Source organism: Clinocottus analis, unplaced genomic scaffold (genome assembly GCF_023055335.1).
Source record: "Clinocottus analis isolate CAN_PGR_092001 unplaced genomic scaffold, fCliAna1.0.p SCAF_9, whole genome shotgun sequence".
Taxonomy (NCBI): domain Eukaryota; kingdom Metazoa; phylum Chordata; class Actinopteri; order Perciformes; family Cottidae; genus Clinocottus; species Clinocottus analis.
The window spans coordinates 1454418-1474666 of NW_027176251.1; the positions used below are offsets into that span (position 1 = coordinate 1454418).

The 20249-nt window shown below is 41.9% G+C and overlaps 3 protein-coding genes across 4 annotated transcripts; 1 reads left to right on the top strand and 2 right to left on the bottom strand.

Annotated features, from left to right (window-relative positions):
* Positions 1–680: 680 nt before the first annotated feature.
* Positions 681–10741, bottom strand: zgc:113232 (uncharacterized protein LOC541546 homolog). The gene is made up of 25 exons (XM_068569681.1): positions 10721–10741; positions 9289–9445; positions 9042–9107; positions 8503–8675; positions 7971–8108; positions 7744–7797; positions 7578–7631; positions 7314–7367; positions 6957–7010; positions 6790–6843; positions 6274–6327; positions 5728–5781; positions 5300–5344; positions 4501–4554; positions 4337–4390; positions 3657–3710; positions 3066–3137; positions 2945–2980; positions 2757–2801; positions 2620–2652; positions 2344–2490; positions 1941–2117; positions 1753–1843; positions 1349–1426; positions 681–886 (listed from the first exon to the last, which is right to left on the bottom strand). The coding sequence occupies exons 1-25, from the start codon at positions 10739–10741 to the stop codon at positions 681–683; spliced, it is 2025 nt and encodes a 674-aa protein (XP_068425782.1).
* A 648-nt stretch (positions 10742–11389) lies between these two features.
* Positions 11390–14165, bottom strand: snrnp48 (small nuclear ribonucleoprotein 48 (U11/U12)). Its single transcript, XM_068569016.1, has 9 exons — positions 13917–14165; positions 13573–13686; positions 13419–13482; positions 13248–13328; positions 12844–13014; positions 12630–12751; positions 12244–12365; positions 12017–12139; positions 11390–11798 (listed from the first exon to the last, which is right to left on the bottom strand). The coding sequence occupies exons 1-9, from the start codon at positions 14058–14060 to the stop codon at positions 11708–11710; spliced, it is 1032 nt and encodes a 343-aa protein (XP_068425117.1). The 5' UTR covers positions 14061–14165; the 3' UTR covers positions 11390–11707.
* Positions 14166–15648: 1483 nt separating this feature from the next.
* sri (sorcin) lies at positions 15649–20165 on the top strand. 2 transcript variants are annotated; one of them, XM_068569026.1, is made up of 8 exons: positions 15649–15971; positions 17289–17330; positions 17423–17492; positions 17893–17936; positions 18485–18632; positions 18982–19095; positions 19207–19265; positions 19852–20165. In XM_068569026.1, the coding sequence occupies exons 1-8, from the start codon at positions 15930–15932 to the stop codon at positions 19876–19878; spliced, it is 546 nt and encodes a 181-aa protein (XP_068425127.1). In that variant the 5' UTR covers positions 15649–15929; the 3' UTR covers positions 19879–20165. The 2 variants fall into 2 exon arrangements, with proteins under 2 accessions (XP_068425127.1, XP_068425128.1); XM_068569027.1 differs by having other exon boundaries at positions 17292–17330.
* The last annotated feature ends 84 nt before the right edge of the window (positions 20166–20249 follow it).

The window sequence follows — 20249 nt, forward strand, 5'->3', positions numbered from 1 at the left end:
TAATTAAATTAAATAATGGATACAAATGTAATTATTCATTTAAACTGGAGTTTATTTTCTCAGGAGTTCAAAACAAATATTCATACTTTTAATACTTTGCAGTTCTAAATCAGAGTGATGATGTCACTTTGAAACATACAAAACAATGATCAGATTACTAGTTTACTAGCCAGATAATCATAAAAGAAGATTATTTAAAGATTCAGAAGTCTGGAACCGAAATATTAAAAGAACAAACTCTTTCAAACACTTCAGACTGAAGAAAGACAAAACTGTCAGTTTATCTGAAACATATTTCAGCGCACAGCACATGTTGTTGAGATACTTTACAAAATATTTACATCGCACTTTTTCTTTTTTTTTCATTGTGACTTTTGGGGAAACTGAAAATAAAAATAAACTGAAGGAAGAATGCAATGGTGGGGAATCCTTCAGTGGTTTCATAAAATTAAACAAACATGTCATTGTTCCTGGTCAAAGCTGTAAAAGTCTTTTCTAGTTTCCCTTTTCTTACGGAGCGGAGTCCCGCAGGGCGCGACACTTGGTCCTCTGACATTTCCAATGGAGGGTTGAATCATTTGCAGCTTTTAAACAAACTATTGTCTGAAATCTATTTCATTCTTTAGAACCTTGAAGTTGCCACCAGTTCAATCTCTTGACGTTTTATCTCACGGAGGTTTTCAGGTCTGTGCGCTGAGCGGTCCTTTCACCAGGCCCTGCTCTTTACGCGCCACCGGCGCATGGATGCTGCAGTCCCGCGCCTCGCAGAAACCCGGCACCCCCGCAACCCCGAGCGCGCCGGACTGGCCAACCGCACCGGGGAAGCCGCGGGGGCCTCGAGGGCCCTCCATGCCGGTTTTGGGTTCTGCTGGGTGACCCGGCAGACCTGTGGAGAGAAACATTACAACAAAAAATGTATATTGTACATTCTCAAAAAAGGGAAATTATATTAAACAATTTGTAAAGGACATAAAGTGATGTAGAATACAGGAATGATCAGGTAGGAATGCGTTTTATTTATTTTCTCTTGGGATCTTATGATTTATAAGTACCTTATTTATCTTACTAAAAAATTAAGATGTGTCCAATCTGTGGTGCAATATAATAACTTGCTTCCTATCAAAATAATAACACATTTTCAAGGTTTTTTTTTATCGTAAATGTTTTGTTCTTAATTTCACTTCTTCCATTCGGTCCAATTTATAATATTCAAAATGTTCCTGTCCCATAAAATACACAAAAAGCAGCCCTCACAGAAATTGATTGAGTTAAATTGAACGAAGCTGAATCATGAAAAAGTAATGGTAAAAATATGTAAAAATAAGTAGCAAATAAGGGAGCGTCGCACCTCTGGGGCCTTGTGGTCCGTCGGGCCCCGCCAGGCCTTTACCTGGATCACCTGAGCTGCCTTTAGGTCCCTTTTGACCTGTTGACCAAAGACCAGAGAGCTGCATTCAGGATGAACAGCTTCTTTTCAGGTTGGAGATGGAAAACAACGTGTTCAAAGTCTTCTTTTGCTCCCCAAATTTAGCGATTTTATTCCCCCTTGAATTACTGATTTCTTTATTGTTCCAACGATAACTGTGTTTGTATTTACAGACAGTTTATTCATTTTTGACAGTTCATTTAGGGCAAAGATCAAGGACACAGATGGAGTAAATGCTGTTAATTCAAAGGGATTACATCATCTGAAAAAACATGACATAGAATCTTAAACCCATGAAACATGGAGGAGAGGAGTGTGTGTCGTACCTCTGTCGCCCGGCGCTCCTTCCTGCCCCTCCAGGCCTCGGTCACCTGGAGACCCTCTGGACCCTCTCACACCGGCCTTCCCTGCTCTGCCCTGATTGGTGGAGCAGTGATGCTTTAATTAAAGTCCATGAAGTCTCACACACACACACACACACACACACACACACACACACACACACAGAACTTACAGATTTCCCCGGTGGCCCCGCCCCCCCAGTGGCTCCTGGCGGTCCGATGAGGGTCCGGTTGTTGACCGGGCAGCCCTGGGAGCACTTGGCCCGGATGGAGGAAGCGTACTGGGAGATCTGGGCTGTGACCACGCCCCTGCAGAGCTGCAGGACCTGCTCGTCCGTCAGACCGGGACCCTGCACGGAAACCACTGGGTTACCTCCTCTGAACCACACACACACACACACACAAACCACGAGGTGTACCAAACCATATATTTCCCTTGTAGATTACTTATGATGTTCAATACATCCAAATACAGCAGTTCTTTACTTTTCTTCCTAAAACAAGCTATGATTTACAGAGTAATATAACCATCGCTCCGTCTTCAGATTGGTTTTTACTGCACAAAGTGTTGCTCACAGAGGGCCCCGGGACTCCTTTGGGTCCGGCTTGACCTCTAACTCCGAGGTCACCGATGGCGCCGCGCTCTCCTCTGGTGCCGGGGACGCCGGGCGGTCCGACGGGGCCCGGGACGCCGACGCGGCCGACGCTGCCTTTCGGTCCACGCTGTTTAAAGTTGGTGAAAACAAACAAACAAGTAAACGTAAAAACCCCACCAAAGATCAACTTTATTTCACACTTTTTATTTTCCTTTTGTGTGTGTGTGTGTGTGTGTGTGTGTGTGTGGGCGCACACCTGTCCTTTATCTCCACCATCTCCCTGGCTTCCCTGTAAGGCGACAAGTAGAAGGAAGTAGCTCGTTAGTGAAGGGAACAGGAAACAGGAAACAGGAAACAGGAAGTGAAATGAGATGACAAGTTTTATCATCAGACCTTTTGTCCTTTAGCAGCTGTAGGGCCCTTTTTCCCTGCTGCACCCTGCAGGGAAAACACCAACAACAATATGTGGTGAAAGAGGAACAGCTGACGGCTTCCTCGAGTTACGTCATTAAATAAAGTCAAGTTGTTTCCAAAGAGATTCACACTCTAACAATAACAATAAATACAACGTCTGGACTCACCGTGACTCCGTCGGGCCCCGTCTCCCCTTTGGACCCCTGGGAGAAATTCATGTTGTGTTACCTCATGTCATCATAATGAAACATGAATATCAGAGTGCATTGTGGGTCGCGTTGAGCTCACCGTCTGGCCTGGCAGTCCCTGTGATCCCTGCGTACCCGGCACTCCGGCATCTCCTCGCTCTCCTTCGGCTCCCTGTAGAACCAACAGACAGAAAAACACTGATGACGGGATTCATGATGAATATATATATATAAATATATATTTAAAAAAATATTAAAAGAGTAGTTAAGAGTATTTCAAAGTATTTCAGAGTATTTAAAAGCATTTAAAAGGTCATTATTGTGAGTGAAATCAGTTCTCATCTGACAACAAGTAGGAACAAAAGAAGGAACTCAGTTTGACAGATTTCTGTTTCTCTTTTTATAATGTTAAACTATAAAAATAATAATTCATTTACTTTCAGGATATTGTCTTTTCTCGCTTGTTTTTGTGTCTTTTGCTGCAGAAAGGATCCTGATCATCATTCAGGAGGAGACCCGAACACAATGTTTGTCTCGTTCACTTAAATTCATGTTTCATTGTTAGTTTGTAGTTTCTCCGCCTGCTGACTGTCGGCCGTCCCCTCGTGTGTTCAGGTAGCGACACGCTGCACCTGTGAAACAACTCTCGCTCGAGTCTGGAATAAAACCCGCGACTTCAGAGTCAACTCACCACGGCGCCCGCTCTGCCGCGAGGACCCTTCACGCCCGGATCCCCCTTCCCGCCCTGCAGAAGAAGAACAGACGCCATGACGCTCACCTTTCAAAATAAAACTACATTTCATGTTCAAGCCGGTGATTTTCTCTCAAAATGAATCTTCTGTTGGATAAAGAGGAGAAGCGATTAGTTTCTCTCATGATTTTAACTCAGAACTGACTCAGAATCCTGAGATCAGACAGGAAGCAAAATGTATGGGCGAGCCAATGACAATGGAGAGATGAGGTCATTCATCCATAACACAATAGATGACTCGCTGGAAATGTAAAATCCACCCAATGAATACAAAATGCTTCAAATTCTTTCGCTGTGAGACGAATGAACGAAAAGCTGAGTGATGTCATTGTAACACACATTTCCTTTCATCTCCATATTGACACATATTTCAACTGAACCAGATAATAAACTGACCACCTACATTTAATGTTGGCTATATTTACAATACACTTTACCGTTGCTTAGACAGCAACGGTAAACAGGGGGAGTACTCTAAAAATAGTGATCTTGATTTTGTTAGGACACTCCTGAACATCACCACTGTCCCTTTAAGATATGAGTGTTTCTAGTTGCCGCTGAACTGAAGTAGACATTATTAAAAGCATGAATGTAATTTCCCGTGTGGAAATGTTCGGTACCTTATATCCAAACTGACCAGGTTCTCCCATCACGCCCGGGACTCCAATGGGACCCTGAGGAGGACCAACAGCAGGGTGAACACAGGAGCAGGGGGGCAAAGATGGCAGACAGAACCAAAGATGGCCGACAAAAAAGATGGCCGACAGAACTCTAATCAACTCACGTCTTCTCCGGGCTCGCCGTCGCTGCCCGACAGGCCGCCGAACCCTTCACCGCCCTGAGAGAGAAGAAGGGAAGAAAAGGCAACTTGAGATCAAATCATCCAATCAGATTGAAGTGTTTTTCATAAAGTTTGTTTCTGACAGGTTTTGCTTTCTGTTATGTCTTTGGACTTCAATGATTTAAAGTCTCTCATTCAATCTCTCTCTCTCTTTCTCTTTCTCTCTCTCACTCTCACTCGCTCATCTTCATTATGGTATTTGACCTTCTCTCATCACAGGAACTTTCACTTTTTGTTTACTTTTACTGCAGTTTTGGTTTCATATTGAAGTATGTTATGTATTTATTAATTGTTTATATGTTTATATGTTTTTATGTTGATGAGGACAAAAATGCAACAAGCTGAATAAGTCCTCTAAGCGACCAAAAATACTTTGGGAAGTTTTCATGTACTTTCTGTTCTTCCCTGGTGCTGCCCAGACGAGTTTCAGCAGAAAACACTTCCAGTATCGAGTTCTGGATGTGTGTGTATCATGCATTTTAAAGATTCCTAAAATTCAGAAGTGGGATTTTTCAGCCGTGTACCCAGCATGCAGTTCAGCGGGGTCAGCGCTGGCTGAGTTATTTCTTGTTGATCCTCTCACGACCGAATTAAACTTGAATATAAATACATCGAGACTCTGTGACACCAACGAGGGGTTTCACAGGATGATGTCATGAAGAAACTAAAACACACACAAACACACACTGAACGTACAAACACACACACACACAGACAGTATGAATAAAGTAAGTGTGTGTACCTTTGCTCCATTTGGTCCAATGGATCCCGGTTGCCCACGGTAACCCTGAGGACCACAAACATCCATAAATGAATAATAATAACATATAACCATCAATAAAGGAGGTTTTATTAAAAACAATAAATAATAACATATTACCATCACTAATACGTCTCAGGAGTAATCGATAAAGAAGTTTTATTAAAATCAGTAAATAAATAATAATAATAATTTCTCGAGCACCAAGAACAACTCACCAACATGCAAAGACATAAAACATCCCATAATAAACAATATAAAACATGATATTAGAATGCTTGAAGTGACTCTGACCTCACAGCTGAGAACTTTATGATTTAAATCTTTAAAGTCTTCAAAACAAATAACAATTGTAGAAAGTTTGATAGTATTATTATTAATAATAATATTTTATCTCTGAATAGACTCACGGTGTAACCGCTGTCGCCGTGGTCACCAGGAAACCCTGGAGCGCCGATCTGCCCCTGAAGGGAAAAGACTCAACGTCACTATGTGACTGCACTGTAAAAAATATGATTTATTAATATTAAATATACATATTGTCAATATGTGACTGCACTGTAAAAAATATGATTTATTAATATTAAATATACATATTGTCACTCTGTGACTGCACTGTAAACATATGATTAATTAATAATATTAAATATACATATTGTCAATATGTGACTGCACTGTAAAAACAATAGGATTTATTAATATTAAATATATATGATTTAATTCACAGTAATGTAGTAAAATCAATAGTTTGGCATTAATAAATATGTGAAGAGCAAATAAATAGGAATGGATACCAAGGTAAATAAATAAAGATGCAAATTAAACTCAAATATACATTTTGTCAAATTAAGTCAATTTGTTAATTTTTTTAGAATATTGATTTTGTGACATTTAAAGTCATAATCACTTAATTAGTTCATTAATTAACAAGTTATTTGTGTTATTTAATATTTTACCTTCAGTCCGTCTCGTCCCTGAGGACCCTCATGGCCCCGGTCCCCCAGAGAGCCCTGAAGACACAACAAGTCAACAAGACAACAAAACAAAAAGTCAACAAGACAATAACAACAACAGGTCAACAAAACATATATTATAAAATTATACTTTACTTGTAGATTATTATTCAAAATGTAGCTATAAATGTTCACAGAAAAAAAGCTTTAATTTACAATAACGAAGTAAAATAAAACCTAAATATCTTTCACACTTTCAAGAACAATAAAATCTAATCAATGAATATGAATAAAATTCAGCGTGAGTGTTTGGGGCTGGTCTTCACCTGGATACCTGGACCTCCCTTCGGTCCTGGAGACCCAGCGCCACCACGAGGGCCCTGAAATATAAATTATAACAAACAAGTTCAATAAATAATAAACTAACACTGATTTTACATGTTATTACTATAAGCGTGTTATTACTATGAGTGCATTATTGCTATGAGTGTGTTATTATGAAGGATGTTGTTTCCTTACAGTCTCACCGGGCCCCCCGACTCCCCCTCTTGGTCCCTCCATCCCGACGTCTCCCTGTCAACAGGAACAAGTCACATGTTGATTAACCAACTGCTCGCTTCATATACAAAGCAGTAATATTTATATTTAATATCTATGTTTAATATTTGACTTTAGGATAAGTGTACCTTCAGGCCCAGCTCTCCGTGGTCACCCGGGTCTCCTGTTAGTCCAGTTTCTCCCTGTTAGAAACAAGAGAGATATTATTACTGAAGAGGAGGAGGAGGACAAAGAGGAGGAGGAAGAGTAAGAGGAGGAGGAGGAGGGGAAGAAAAAGAAGAAGAACAAGTAATTTAAGTAAAAGTATCAGGATGCAAAATGTCTCCTCAGACATACATGTTTTATTATAATATAATATGTGTTTTTTTTAATAATATACTATGATATCATACATGTTTTATTATAATATAATATGTGTTTTATTATAATATAATATACTACACGTTTCATCACTAGCAGCTGCAGGTAGTTAGTCTTCAGCTCACCATGGCGCCAGAGAAACCCGACGCTCCGTCGTCTCCATCGGGTCCAGCGTCGCCCTGAAAGGTCAAAGGTCGAAAGATTAAAGGTCGAAAGGTCACACAAGTTTGTTTACTTCATGTTTTCTTGATGTTGACTAAAACAATGACGTCCCTACCAAGTTGTGTGTTTTGATCCTTTTAATAAATATATAAATGATCATATATATATATATGTGTATATATATTATAAAATAGACATATCAGTGTTGTGGTCAGGTGTTTACTGACCACTGGTCCGGTGTCTCCTCCTCTGCCCCGAACCCCTTTGGTTCCCTTGTAGCCCTAAAAGTAAACATGTAAACACAAACAGAAGGAACCTCGTTGTGTTTCAGGTTCTCTCTTTGAATGAAACGCAGTCGTAGTGTTTGGTTCTCTCAGGTTCTCTGAGGCTCACCTCTCGGCCTTGAGTTCCCGGCTCACCGGTTCTACCCTGCAGTCCTCTGGATCCCTGACAAAACATACATGTGATAAAACCGTAAAATAGATTAAACAATGAAACCAATCCATAGGATAAAAATAAAATAATACATAAATAAAATAAAGTAATTTAGTAAAATACTTTAGTATATCATTAAAAGTCATAAAACCAATAAACTAAGAAATCAAATCAAATGTCGGTACCTTTGGTCCCGCGAAGCCAGCGAATCCGGGTTGTCCGGGTTCACAGTCGCACTCGGTCGGCGCTTCCGGTCCGAGCGCCGCGTCGGACCCGGACTCCTCCGAGGAGTCGAGGTCCGGTCCCGCTGGAGGGTAATGGACCTGGACCACGAGAGGGGAACCACACTAAATACACACTGCTGATACTGAGAGGAACGCTGCCTGGTCCTGAACCAGTCTCAGTGTAGTCCTCAATAGACCTCAGTGTAGTCCTAGTGGTCTATAGTCTCAGTGTAGTCCTGGTCCTCTACAGACCTCAGTATAGTCCTGGTCCTCTATAGTCTCAGTGTAGTCCTGGTCCTCTATAGTCTCAGTGTAGTCCTGGTCCTCTATAGTCTCAGTGTAGTCCTGGTCCTCTATAGTCTCAGTGTAGTCCTGGTCCTCTATAGTCTCAGTGTAGTCCTGGTCCTCTATAGTCTCAGTGTAGTCCTGGTCCTCTATAGCTTCAGTGTAGTCCGCTAAAGGGCCCTAGTGCTGAAAGGGGGCCAGTAGAGACCTGCATGGTCTCTGTGTCCTCCTTGGCGTAGTGGGACTCGGCGGTGGTGGCGTAGGGGAAGGCCTCCTCTGTGATCATGGTGACCCGGGTGGGTTCTGGATCGTAGGGGTCGTAGTCCGCCTCCTCGCGCCGCCGGTCCTCGTCGTAGCTGTGGGTCGGCTCGGGAGGATACTCTGAGGGGACGAGAACGAGGGGCAACATTTAGACCTGATCCTAGTCCTGAAGGATCAGAGGATGTTTAGGGGAGAGGTGGTTTGAGGTAATTCATATATCTTTTCTCTGCCAGACTCCATTGATAAAATCTGTGATTTTTACCTCACAGAAGAATGCCGTTTCTGGTCCACTGCTGCCTCCAGTGGTGAGTTTGTGGCATTGAGTGACTTTTGTGAAACCAAAACTAAACCTTTTGAAAACACCGATGTCACAAAATAACAGAAAACAAACTAACAGGTGGAGGTGGCGGGAGACCAGCGGCTCCGTGTGGCCTGGAAAGTAAAATGAGTTGTTTTGTCCATGGAGCCTGGTGTCACGGTGCTCACCTGGTCGAGGAAAAGCTGAGCCGTCGTAGTGGTCGACCGCGGAGCCTTCGTAGGTGTGTTCCTCACCTTGAAACATACATCAGTCAAAATTATCTTCTATCTTTTGCACAGATACAACTTCATTTGCATATATTCAGCTCTAACAGAACATCGTTTCAAAATTAACAAGAAGCAACTTTAATTTTCCTTTTTATGGAATCAGAGCTGCAACGATTAATCAATTATTAAATTAATTGATAACTTTGACGATGAATGATGATGACGGTGATGATGATGATGATGATGATGATGATGATGATGATGATGGTGATGATGAAAGTACCTGAGTGTCCAGAATGTTCCTCCTGGCAGAGCGACGACACAACGAGCAGCGAGAACACCAAGAGCTGCGAGAGGAGCGACGCCTGTGGGGGAATAATACCAAATATACCAGTTAATATCATATTTTATACCATATACACCAGTTAATATCATATTTAATACCATATACACCAGTTAATATCATATTTAATACCATATACACCAGTTAATATCATATTTAATACCATATATACCAGTTAATATTATATTTAGTACCATGGTATTAAATATGATATTAACTGGTGTATATTTATATACACCAGTTAATATCATATTTAATATCGTATATACCAGTTAATATCATATTTAATACCATGTATACCACTTAATATCATATTTAATACATTTCATTCAGTAAAGCGCAGCAAAGTGGTGTAAAGAACAAAAGTGTTTCGGTTGCTCTGCGTCTCGTTTCTTGAGCACAAAGTCATCCTGACCTGCAGGACCTCCGGGCCCCAGAGGCGCTTACAGTTATAACGTTGCTGGGTTCCAGCTCGGTTCAGTATAAAACAGCTCGTTTCTCAACATGCATGTATGTATAAAACACATATAAAACATATAACATATCCACAGAGACTTACACTAAGTGCTTTCAACCGTGAGAACAAACAAAGAATTAAGAAAGTATGATTTCTTCTAGAAAGTCAAACTACAAAGAGCTATCAGTAAGAGATGTTTAAGGGCTGCTAAACTGCTGCTTGCCTTATTTCCCTTAAATAAAACATTTAATTGAAGCTTATAGAACACATATGTATGTATAAAACATATATAAAACATATGTGTAAAACATTTACGGGAAGATCATGATCAGGCTGTAAAACTTGAGATCTTAACAGACGTCTGCTGACCTTTAAACTGCTCTCAGGCCTCAGTGATGGTTCAGTTATGTTGGCACATGAACACACAACAACATAACAACACAACACAACAAAGTTTGTTGTCACTTTTTGCAAAAGTAAAGTTTCTCTTCATCGCTCCAAACACTTCATTATATATTTTTTGCCTTTCCACCACAAACATATATTTATATATATCCAGAAATAAATAACTACAAAAACAAAATGGTGTGGTTTGCTCCGTCCTTCTTGTTGTCGTTTAAACATCATGTCTGAGCGTTAACATCTCTACATGAACCTCTCATCCTCATCCAGTGAAGGACTTCTCTCTGCTCGCTGGACCTCCAGCACAGATCTTCTCTGTGAGAATCTGTTTCAGGTCAGTAACTTGAACTGGACTCCTGGTGCTGCTCAGGGGACCACGAGCAGAACAAGACCTGCAGGAGCCCCAGACTCCTTCAGCCGGAACCAGATCCCTCTTACCTTGTTGCTGGGGGGTTCCATGGTGCTGCAGACTCCTCAGACCAGATCAGGTCCTGCACAGAATGCCTTCAGGATTCAGACTTCAGACCAGGACCAAAACCAGACCTGATGCAGCAGCTCTGCTCACAGCATTATCCTCGGTCTCCTCTCTGTCTTCTCTGTCCTCCCTGTCTCCTTGCTCTGTCTCCTCTGTCCTCCCTGTCTTCTTGCTCTGTCCTCTCCAGGATCCCTCAGGTTCCAAGGCACTGAGGGGATCCTCTCTCTTCTCTCTTGTTGCCGTTGTTCATCCCGTCCTCCATGTCGGCGTCTCGACAGGGTGAGAAATACCTGAAGCCAAAGATCCGCTTCATCAGAGGGTGGGGAAGAGAGGGAGCGAGAGAGAGACAAAGAGAGACAGAGAGAGAGAGAGAATACCCCCCAATGAATCCTCACCTGAATGTTCTCAGTTCTAAACCCTCTCTAACTTTGTTCTGCTTGACTTTATCAGTCAACCTTTGCAGAGAGAATGACCACATGAAGTTAGTATGATTACAGGTATTATTAAAATGATGACCTGCACACTTAAAGTAGAGTTTATTTCTCAAATGGATTTCAGAATAAAACATTGCCAGCCGCAAGATTTCAAAAACCAACAATTCAAAATGAAAAACTTTCCAAAGTTTTACACACACACGCACACACACACGCACATGCACGGCCACACTTTGACCCCGTGGTGGACGCCAGCCAGCTATGACACTCCTGTCCAACATTCCATGTGGTCTGTCCTCGAGAACCACTCCCAGCCAATCAGGCAGCGGCGGGGGCGGGGCCTGTTCAAGACTGGCAGGCATGTCAATTTAAAAAGCTGGACCCTTTAGTTGGGTTCACAAAACTTTATTTCTTTCCAGAATCCCCTCGTTGACGAACTTAAATTGTTTTGACGCGTGACGTCGCTGAACCGGCGAAGGCCACGGTGACCTTTTGACCTCTTCTGACCGGACTTCGTCACTTCTCCTTCTCTTTATCCTCCCTCTTTTTCTTCTTCTTCTTCTTTCGGTCGTGGTGGTGGTGGTGTTCGTCTGGGGAGCCGGAATCCCTGAGAGGATCCCCGAAGCAAACAATGAGAAAACATTAAGAAACGAAAACATTTTATTTACGTTTTCAAAGCTGCATTCTCTCTCCTGACCACAAGGGGGCGACTCCTCTGGTTGTACAGAACTTTATTTACGAAATGATGGTCATTCAGAGTCAAACAGATCATAAAGCAGGAGATGCTTTAGGGCATCAAGTCCACAAACCCAGATAACTTCTCACCTCTCTCTCTTCTTCCTCTTCTTCTTGCTCTCTCTCTCTGGGCTTCGCTCACGGCTGCGATGCCGGCGGCCTTTAGAGAGCAGAGACTCTGACGACGCCGATCGCTTTTCCTCCAGCCGCCGCCTGACGGACAAACATATGATTATATATAATTTATATATTCAATCCTCCGTAGGCGCTTCTACGGCTCAGACACCCGGTGCTGTGGCATCTATAAATAAACACACCTGTGGGAGGAGAGCTCAGCTCTGGTGGACTGCTGCTCTTCCTCTTTCTCTTCTTCCTCCTCTTCCTCTCTCCACTGTCTGCTGAGCTCTCCTGAGTGGACTCTGATCACCTCTCTGATCACCTGCAGGGATCAATCACTTATCAATATTCATTATTAATCACATTTATAGAGTCAATAATAAGGATACAACTGTGTTGTTTAAGAGTGTGGGTGTGTGTGTAAGAGAGTGTGAGTGTGTGTGTAAGAGGGTGTGAGTGAGTGAGTGAGTGTGCGGAAGAGGGTGTGTGCACGTGTAAGAGGGTGTGTGAGAGTGTGTGTATGTGGAAGAGGGTGTGTGTAAGAGGGTGTGTGTAATAGAGTGTGAGTGAGTGAGTGTGTGTGTACCTCTGTGTAGGACTTCTTGGTGATGTGGACGTTCTTGGCTCTGTAGGACTGCCTCCTCCTCTTGTAGTCTCTCATCTCCGCCATCAGCTCCAGGTGAGTCTTTGGCTCGTTCTGATCCTCGTCTACACAACAACAACAACACAAACATGTATTAAACCTGCAGGAGGAGCATACGACGCACACCCCCGCAGCTGGAGGGTCTCTGCGTCCTCACCCTTCTGCAGCTTGGACACCAGGTCCACGTAGAGGTCTTCATTGCCGCCACAGGCCGCCTCCCCCCTCTGCACCGCATGCTCGTACAGCGCCAGCCGGTCGGCCACGGTGAGATCACACACGCTGCGCTTGTGGTTCTGAGGAACGTCCACCGGCTGGCCAGAGTACTGACCTGCAGGGGGGAATAAGCTATTATTCCATGTGTCCAACTATTTGAAGAGAGAGTTTTTATCTGATACCTGTTGATTAATCTAAATAAACCTCGAGCGACATCTAGTGGCTGGAGAGAGTAAAGGTTCTTAACCGGATGTTGTTGTCGCTTTCTGTTATGTCTTTGGACTACAATGATTTAAGGTCTCTCATTCAATCTCTCTCTCTCTCTCTCTCTGACGCGCGGACACACACCTTGCCAGAAGACTCCCTCCATCCTCATGAGAGGTGCAGCGGCCCTTGCCTGCAGGATCACTTGGTGCTGTGTGGATTTGTCTGATGAAAAAATAATAAAGTGTAAAGTTCAGTGCAACCTCGATGACTTTGAGCTGGAATCAGAGGACGCGGTCCTGAAGGAGGACTCACCCATCGTGAAGCTTCTGACGCTGTTGCTGTTTTCGTAGCACACAGAAGGGTCGCACATCTCCGCCTGCAGAGGAGAGACCACACACATATTGATCTCTTCATGATAGAAGAGTGTAAGTGTGTGTACGTGTATAAGTGTGTGTGTGCGCTTCACCTCCTCCTCAGCAGAGTAGCCCATCTTCCTCCGGCTGCAGGAGGCTTTGTGTCTCTCCATGCTCGTCACCGGGACTCTGTGGTCTGCGTCGTAGGGACACTGCACCATTGCGTCCTGAAACAACATATAACGTTACACCTTTACTCAGCATTGGACTTCTAGTCCGTCCATCCATCCATCCATCCATCCATATATATATATACATATATATACATATATATATATATATATACATATATATACATATATATATATATATATATATATATATATATATATACATATATATATATATATATATATATAAACACAATATTTATTGACATATACATTAGTAACGTTACCCGGTTGTAGTTGTAGTCCATGGACCATCCCAGCGCTTCAAACATGGCGTCCAGCTGTTTCCGGGCGTCTTCCGTGAAGTCGTTGAGCTCCTTGAGGCGCTGCAGCCGCTGCTCAACGCTCTGCGTCTCTGAGGACTCCGACATGTTGAGGGTTCAGGTCCCGACCCCGATACTTCAAGAAGAGCTGCCTCCAGATTCTCTGTGTTCTGTTTTCACTGCGCTCCAGGCCGCCATCTTTTGCCCGACGTCATGACGTCAGTCACGAGGTTGGCGGTAGAACAGAAGCGATGCATGCCGGTAGTTGAAGTCCACTATCACGTTGTATTATATTATGTTATGCTCCACTATATTATATTATAATATATTATATCATGTTATGTATTTTATGTTGTGTTATATTATATTATGTTATATTATATAATATTATTTTATATTATATTAAAATATGTCATATTATATCATATTATATTATATTAAATTAAAACATGTTATACTATATTATGTTGTATTATATTTTGTTATGTTATATTATGTTATGTTATATTATATGTCCATTCATTCTATTTTATCATAGTAACAACTATTTATATTGTTTTGTCTGTTACTGTAACTCTCAATGTAACTCTGTTCACGTCCTCTGATCTGAGAAGAGAGAGGTCGTGCAAACATGTTCCATCAAACATGAACTACACTGCGACTCTGTGACTTCCTCCACCACCTCCACTTCAACCATCAAGTTCCTTCCCACTGCACGAAGCAAACACATATTTTGTTGGTTCTCTCTGTAGTGCAATTACAGATTCACGATTTATTATTATTATTATTATTATTATTATTATTATTATTATGATCATTATTATTATTATTGTATGATACATCTTTCAGTGTATAGATCAGAGGTGCAGGAAGAGTGGAGGCCAGGAACCGTGCGGCACCAACGAGATAAAGGTAAATAGTTTCATAATTGATGGTTCAGAAACAATGTGGAACCAAACCATCAGCCCTCGACCAATATAATAAAACGTTGGTGAGTGAAACTGGTTTAGCAAGTCAAACTGGTTCCCCTCAGACCAACGAGAACATTTATCTTCTCATCAAACATATTTTAATTTATGCAAACACCTCTGCCTGTGGATGTTGTCTTGACTCAAAAAGAAAAAGGGATCGTTTAAGTTCCCTGATTAAGGACACTGCCACACAAACTGAACCCATATGACACAAAAACAATGAACTCCTCTTTAGTCTCTAGAAACGTCATGAAGTACTTTGACAAGTCTTAAGCTTAAAACCTGTAAAACTTCTCAAAATCTAAACTTTCATGAATCTTTGCAGGTTTTGATTCTGAGCTTTTATTAGACTATTCACGATGACTGAAAGCAAAAGATTTGCTTAGATGTTTTTTTCTCTTTGGTCCTAATTTATTTATTTCTTTTGTCCTTAATTTTTTTATCCCTAATTTCTTTTTATTTGTGGTCCTAATTTTTTTTTTTTTTGGTCCCTAATTTTTTTTTTTGTGTGGCGGGAATGGGCTTCCATATTTTTTTGTTGTTGTCATATATATGATTTTTTTGGTCTCACAATTATAACTCTTTTTTTGTTGTTGTAAAATTGAGCTTCCAGAGTTTCATTGTTTTTCATAGTCGTAAAAAGCTTTTGAAGCCAGCTGCGATCCCATTGGTCGACCTGAGATCACGAGGTCTCTCGCTGCCAATCAGAACGCAGGAAAGGAAACAGCCATCCGGAGGAGCCAACATTTTCTGTCTTTTTCCTCCCGGAGTCTGGTCGCTTCACCCTTGGGGTTATATATACATTTGGGCCCGCCTCGTTGTTTCTGGCTAATTAAAACCTTTTTTTTGTTTGTTTAAACATATCATCTTTCTGTTTTGTGTTTGTTTTGTTTGCGGTTCCCTTTGCAGACACGCCCCTCCGAAGAAGAACCCTCTAAATACAAGAACCCGCGCTACATTACGCTACATTTATTACACCTTTGTTACACTCTCGTGTATTTTACAGATGGCCTATCCCGGATACGGGGGTGCTCCCGGTGGAGTCGCGGTAAGAAAGCGATAACATGTCATAAAATATCAGTTTGCGGACGAATATGACCACCGACCCGGGACAGACTCCCTGTGTGAAGAATGCGGAAGTGGGTCTCGATACATACAGCAGTACTTAAAGTATTATCTTAAACTGTAACAACTCCTCTGAAGGTATTTAACACATTTAGTGCAGTTTAAAGTACAATACTTGACTGAGATGTAGTACTATATTAATTAATTAATTAATTAACAATGTCTATTGTGTTTTCTAGGAAACTTTCTAGCAAATGTGACAATTCAGTTGTTTGCTTGAAACTCTTGTTTCACCAAATGATTTAGCATTGAGATGTGTGTGTTTGTGTGTGTACGTGTGCGTGTGTGTGTGTGTGTGTGTGTGTGTGTGTGTGGGTGTGTGTGTTCTACCACAATAGAGTGGGCTGAGTAAGGGTGTGTGCATGTAGAAAGGGTGTGTGTCGGTGTGTAGGAAGGGTGTGTGTGTCTGTTTGCGTCTGTAGGAAGGTTGTGTGTGTCTGTCTCTAGCATGTGTGTGTGTGTTTATGTTTGTAGTAGGGGTCTGTGTGTGTCTGTAGGAAGTGTGTGTGTGTGTGTGTGTGTGTGTGTTTGATGAAGGTGTGGCTTCCCCCCCAGAGGGAACATTGTAACCTGATCAGTGCACTGATCAGAGTCCTCTCAGTGTTCAACATGTGGACTCTGTAACATTCTGGTGTTGATTATCTCCGAGTGAAGAAACATGTAGTCCGGATAATGCTACACTGTTGAGCTCTGAGATTCCTTCAAAGACTCACATGTTGCACAAACCACAGTCGTGATTCCCCCAGTTAGTCAACAGGAACACAATTACAAAAGGGCAACAAAAAAAAAACACTTCCTGACCATCGTTTCATCAGGTAAACTCACTTTATTGCTCAATACTGCGTTAACTAAGGGAAAGTAGAAATACCACATTGTGGAAATACTCTACTGCAAGTAAACATCCTGCATTCAAACACCTCACTGAGGTGGAAGTAGTATAATTGTACTGAGAACATGTTTAAGTATGCATTCAAACCCTCACTTCAGTAAAGGTAAATAGAAAAAAGTAGAAGCGTGAAGTTACATAAAAGAGGAAATGTTCAGGTAAAGTACCTCCGATGTTGTACTGAAGTACAGAACTAGCACAGGACAGGAAATCTGCATGCACACTCGGATAAACATTCATCTTCAGAGCTTAAGTTAAAATAACCAATCAATCACCTCCCACTAACTGTTACTAACACTCCACTCAACTATCTTGTAGACTTTGTTGTCTCTCTCTCTGTCTCTCTCTCTGCAGCAGGACCCTCTCTATGGATACTTCTCAGCTGTAGCCGGACAGGTAATCCCCACCCCCAACATGCTTCCCATGCTTCTCTCTGTGCAGACTGCTGTTGTCTAACTGTACTTCCCGTGTTCTTGAACATGTGACAGGATGGACAGATCTCACCCGAAGAGCTGCAGCGCTGCCTCACGCAGTCCGGCATTGCGGGAACGTACCATCGTAAGAGCACCATGCTTTTATGAAGTATACACCTGTTAACCTCATGCTAGTGTATGCAGTACACAGCATACAGTACACAGTGGCCTGTTAGCCTCATGCTAGTGTACACAGTAGCCTGTTAGCCTCTTGCTAGTGTACACGGTGACCATCTCGTCCTGCAGGTAAAGGACTATTATCTTATATTATTTAATGCCAACTTATTAAAGAAATAGATATCTGGATAAAATACAAAATCATGTAGTCAGGTGGACACATCATGTAGACACATTTCAATCCTAATTTATATATACTATATTATATACTTATAATATACAAATCAGCGGTGCAGATTGGTCAGATTATTTATCAGTAATGCAGGGTGTGATTAGTTCATTGTGTTCATTGTGTTTCTCCTTCACAGCCTTCAGCATGGAGACCTGCAGACTGATGGTTAGCATGCTAGATGTATCCTTCATGAGTCAATACTGGAGTGAACGGCTGCAGGTTGCTGGTGTCCTGCATGCTGGCTCACTAAAGCTGAGTTCATACGGTGATAAAGACACTATTTACTTGTGGTCTACAAAGATGGACAATTGGTTTAATAATGCTTTAAAAATCTGCATTTGAGTAAATATTTAGCAGCTAAATCAAATCATTTACAGGATATTCAACCTTTTGTTTCTTTATAACACATTTAATACTTGACTTTCTTTACAAGATATGAATAAAGCTTCAGACGTTGAATAGCAGTAACACTTGTGTGTATACTCTAGACCCAGCACGGTTAGTGGGGCAAGAGAACAGAGTTTGGTTTCCTTATTGAGTAACAAAATGAAATAAATAAACAAGGATGCATCTTTACATTAGCTTAACCTTTGATGGACACTGTTATTCCACCATGCAGCTCATACAAATCAGTACATTACATTTAATTTATGTAACACTACTTAATACTACGTAAAGTGAGTTGAGTTGTGTTGAGTTGTGTTGTGTCCTTGACGGTGTCGCCTCAGAGGGACCATACCAACTCTATGGGGTTCAGTGAGTTCAAGGAGCTGTGGGCGGCACTGAACGGCTGGAAGAACACCTTCATGTCCTACGACCGGGACCGCAGTGGGACGGTGGAGGGCCACGAGCTGCAGATCGCCTTAACCTCCATGGGTACTGGCCCTTTAACTCTGACACCTCCATGGGTACTGGCCCTTTAACTCTGACACCTCCATGGGTACTGGCCCTTTAACTCTGACACCTCCATGGGTACTGGCCCTTTAACTCTGACACCTCCATGGGTACTGGCCCTTTAACTCTGACACTTCCATGGGTACTGGCTCTTTAACTCTTTAAGAAATAGAATAGACATAAGAATAATAGACAAAACAAAGTTTTTAACCTGCAGCATCTCGCTTTAATCCGTATTGCTGGATACACGTAATGTACAGCTGTCAGGGTTTGCAGAGTTAAAGCAAATATCAGGGAGCGGCTCTCAGTTCTTTCTCGTGTCCCCGTGCAGGTTATAATCTGAGCCCTCAGGCCCTGGGCATCATCCTGAAGCGCCACAGCGTAAACGGCCAAATCGGGTTCGACGAATTCGTGGGCTGCTGCACAAAACTCCGTGCACTGACCGGTGAGGACACGAATAAAAAACATGCATGAAGTCTGAGGGCGCTTTAAATAAAAACACCAAAGTTTAGTCAATGAAGAAATGCTCAGTGATGATCTGGGTTATTTTTTTCAGATCAATTCCGAAGAAGAGACACGAGCCAAACTGGCACGGCTTCATTTCGCTATGACGATGTAAGTTTCCACAACTTTTCTAAAGCTTCACTGTCTCTCTCCTGCTATCAAGACCAGCGGTCCATCACACCTGTCCATCACACCTGCACAGGTGGACGTCTGCTAGACAGCTGAATACTAAACATGGATAGAAAGCTTGACTTAAGCACTGAAGTTCAGGGTAACAAACTGTAGCTGTTCATGTTTATTTAAGCGCTCGCGACAAGTAAAAAGTGTCACGGCTAGTTTCTAAACACTTTTTTTTTTACTTTTAAAAAGAAGGCTGTGAAACCGCTTTTTCCAGACATGCACAACTTTTGTTTTTGACTTTACAGAGTTGTATCGAGCCTCCGATGCTACGTTCACACCAAAAGCGTCGAGCTAATTTTAGATACGTTCCACAACGTGTACAAAGCAGAAATAGTGGATACATTTTGTTTTCAACGTTTAGCAGCTAAAGAGAGATTGTGGAGAACAAAATGGCTCCTCAAGGGCAGCGGATAGCGCACCTGTGTTCATCAGGTGGACAAAGACATGACTCCAGTTGATAACCTTGCTGTTGGATGATATAGGATGGAGTCCTACAATAATATCCATGTCTCTCTAGTTCATCCAGGTCACCATGGGCATATGAAGAGGAGGGGACTCGTCACAGGGGCCGCGCCGGCCCTTTAAAATCTGCTCATAGCATAGCAGCATTCATACTTATATATAATTTTTTTTACTGCTAACTCATTGTTGTAAAAAACAGATTTAAATGTCACATTCCATTTTACGGTGAACTTTAATGTGTGTTGTAACAAACTGATGGGACTATGATAACCACTGTGTTGAGCTGCGTGGAAGAAACCAATAAACATGTTTATCAAACTAGCTCCTGTTCTTTACGTGTACTCCCTTGAAATAAAGTTTCCATTAACATTTTGGTTGTATTTCATTTCACTTTGAGTCTCTTGATCAAAGTGAAGTTTTGACGTTTTGGTTGAAAAATAATAAAGAAAAAGG

What these genes read in the sequence shown, in the direction of transcription:
- sri (XM_068569026.1), top strand. Translation starts at nt 15,930, where the DNA reads ATGGCCTATCCCGGATACGGGGGTGCTCCCGGTGGAGTCGCG. An exon ending in GATCGCCTTAACCTCCATGG is followed by an intron (nt 18,633 to 18,981) that starts GTACTGGCCCTT and finishes GTCCCCGTGCAG; the next exon opens with GTTATAATCTGAGCCCTCAG. An exon ending in AAAACTCCGTGCACTGACCG is followed by an intron (nt 19,096 to 19,206) that starts GTGAGGACACGA and finishes TATTTTTTTCAG; the next exon opens with ATCAATTCCGAAGAAGAGAC.
- snrnp48 (XM_068569016.1), bottom strand. Translation starts at nt 14,060, where the DNA reads ATGTCGGAGTCCTCAGAGACGCAGAGCGTTGAGCAGCGGCTGCAGCGC. An exon ending in TGGACTACAACTACAACCGG is followed by an intron (nt 13,687 to 13,916) that starts GTAACGTTACTA and finishes ATGTTGTTTCAG; the next exon opens with GACGCAATGGTGCAGTGTCC. An exon ending in GGAGGGAGTCTTCTGGCAAG is followed by an intron (nt 13,015 to 13,247) that starts GTGTGTGTCCGC and finishes TCCCCCCTGCAG; the next exon opens with GTCAGTACTCTGGCCAGCCG.
- zgc:113232 (XM_068569681.1), bottom strand. Translation starts at nt 10,741, where the DNA reads ATGGAACCCCCCAGCAACAAG. An exon ending in TTGGACCAAATGGAGCAAAG is followed by an intron (nt 4,555 to 5,299) that starts GTACACACACTT and finishes CTTCTCTCTCAG; the next exon opens with GGCGGTGAAGGGTTCGGCGG. An exon ending in CAGCTGCTAAAGGACAAAAG is followed by an intron (nt 2,653 to 2,756) that starts GTCTGATGATAA and finishes GTCGCCTTACAG; the next exon opens with GGAAGCCAGGGAGATGGTGG.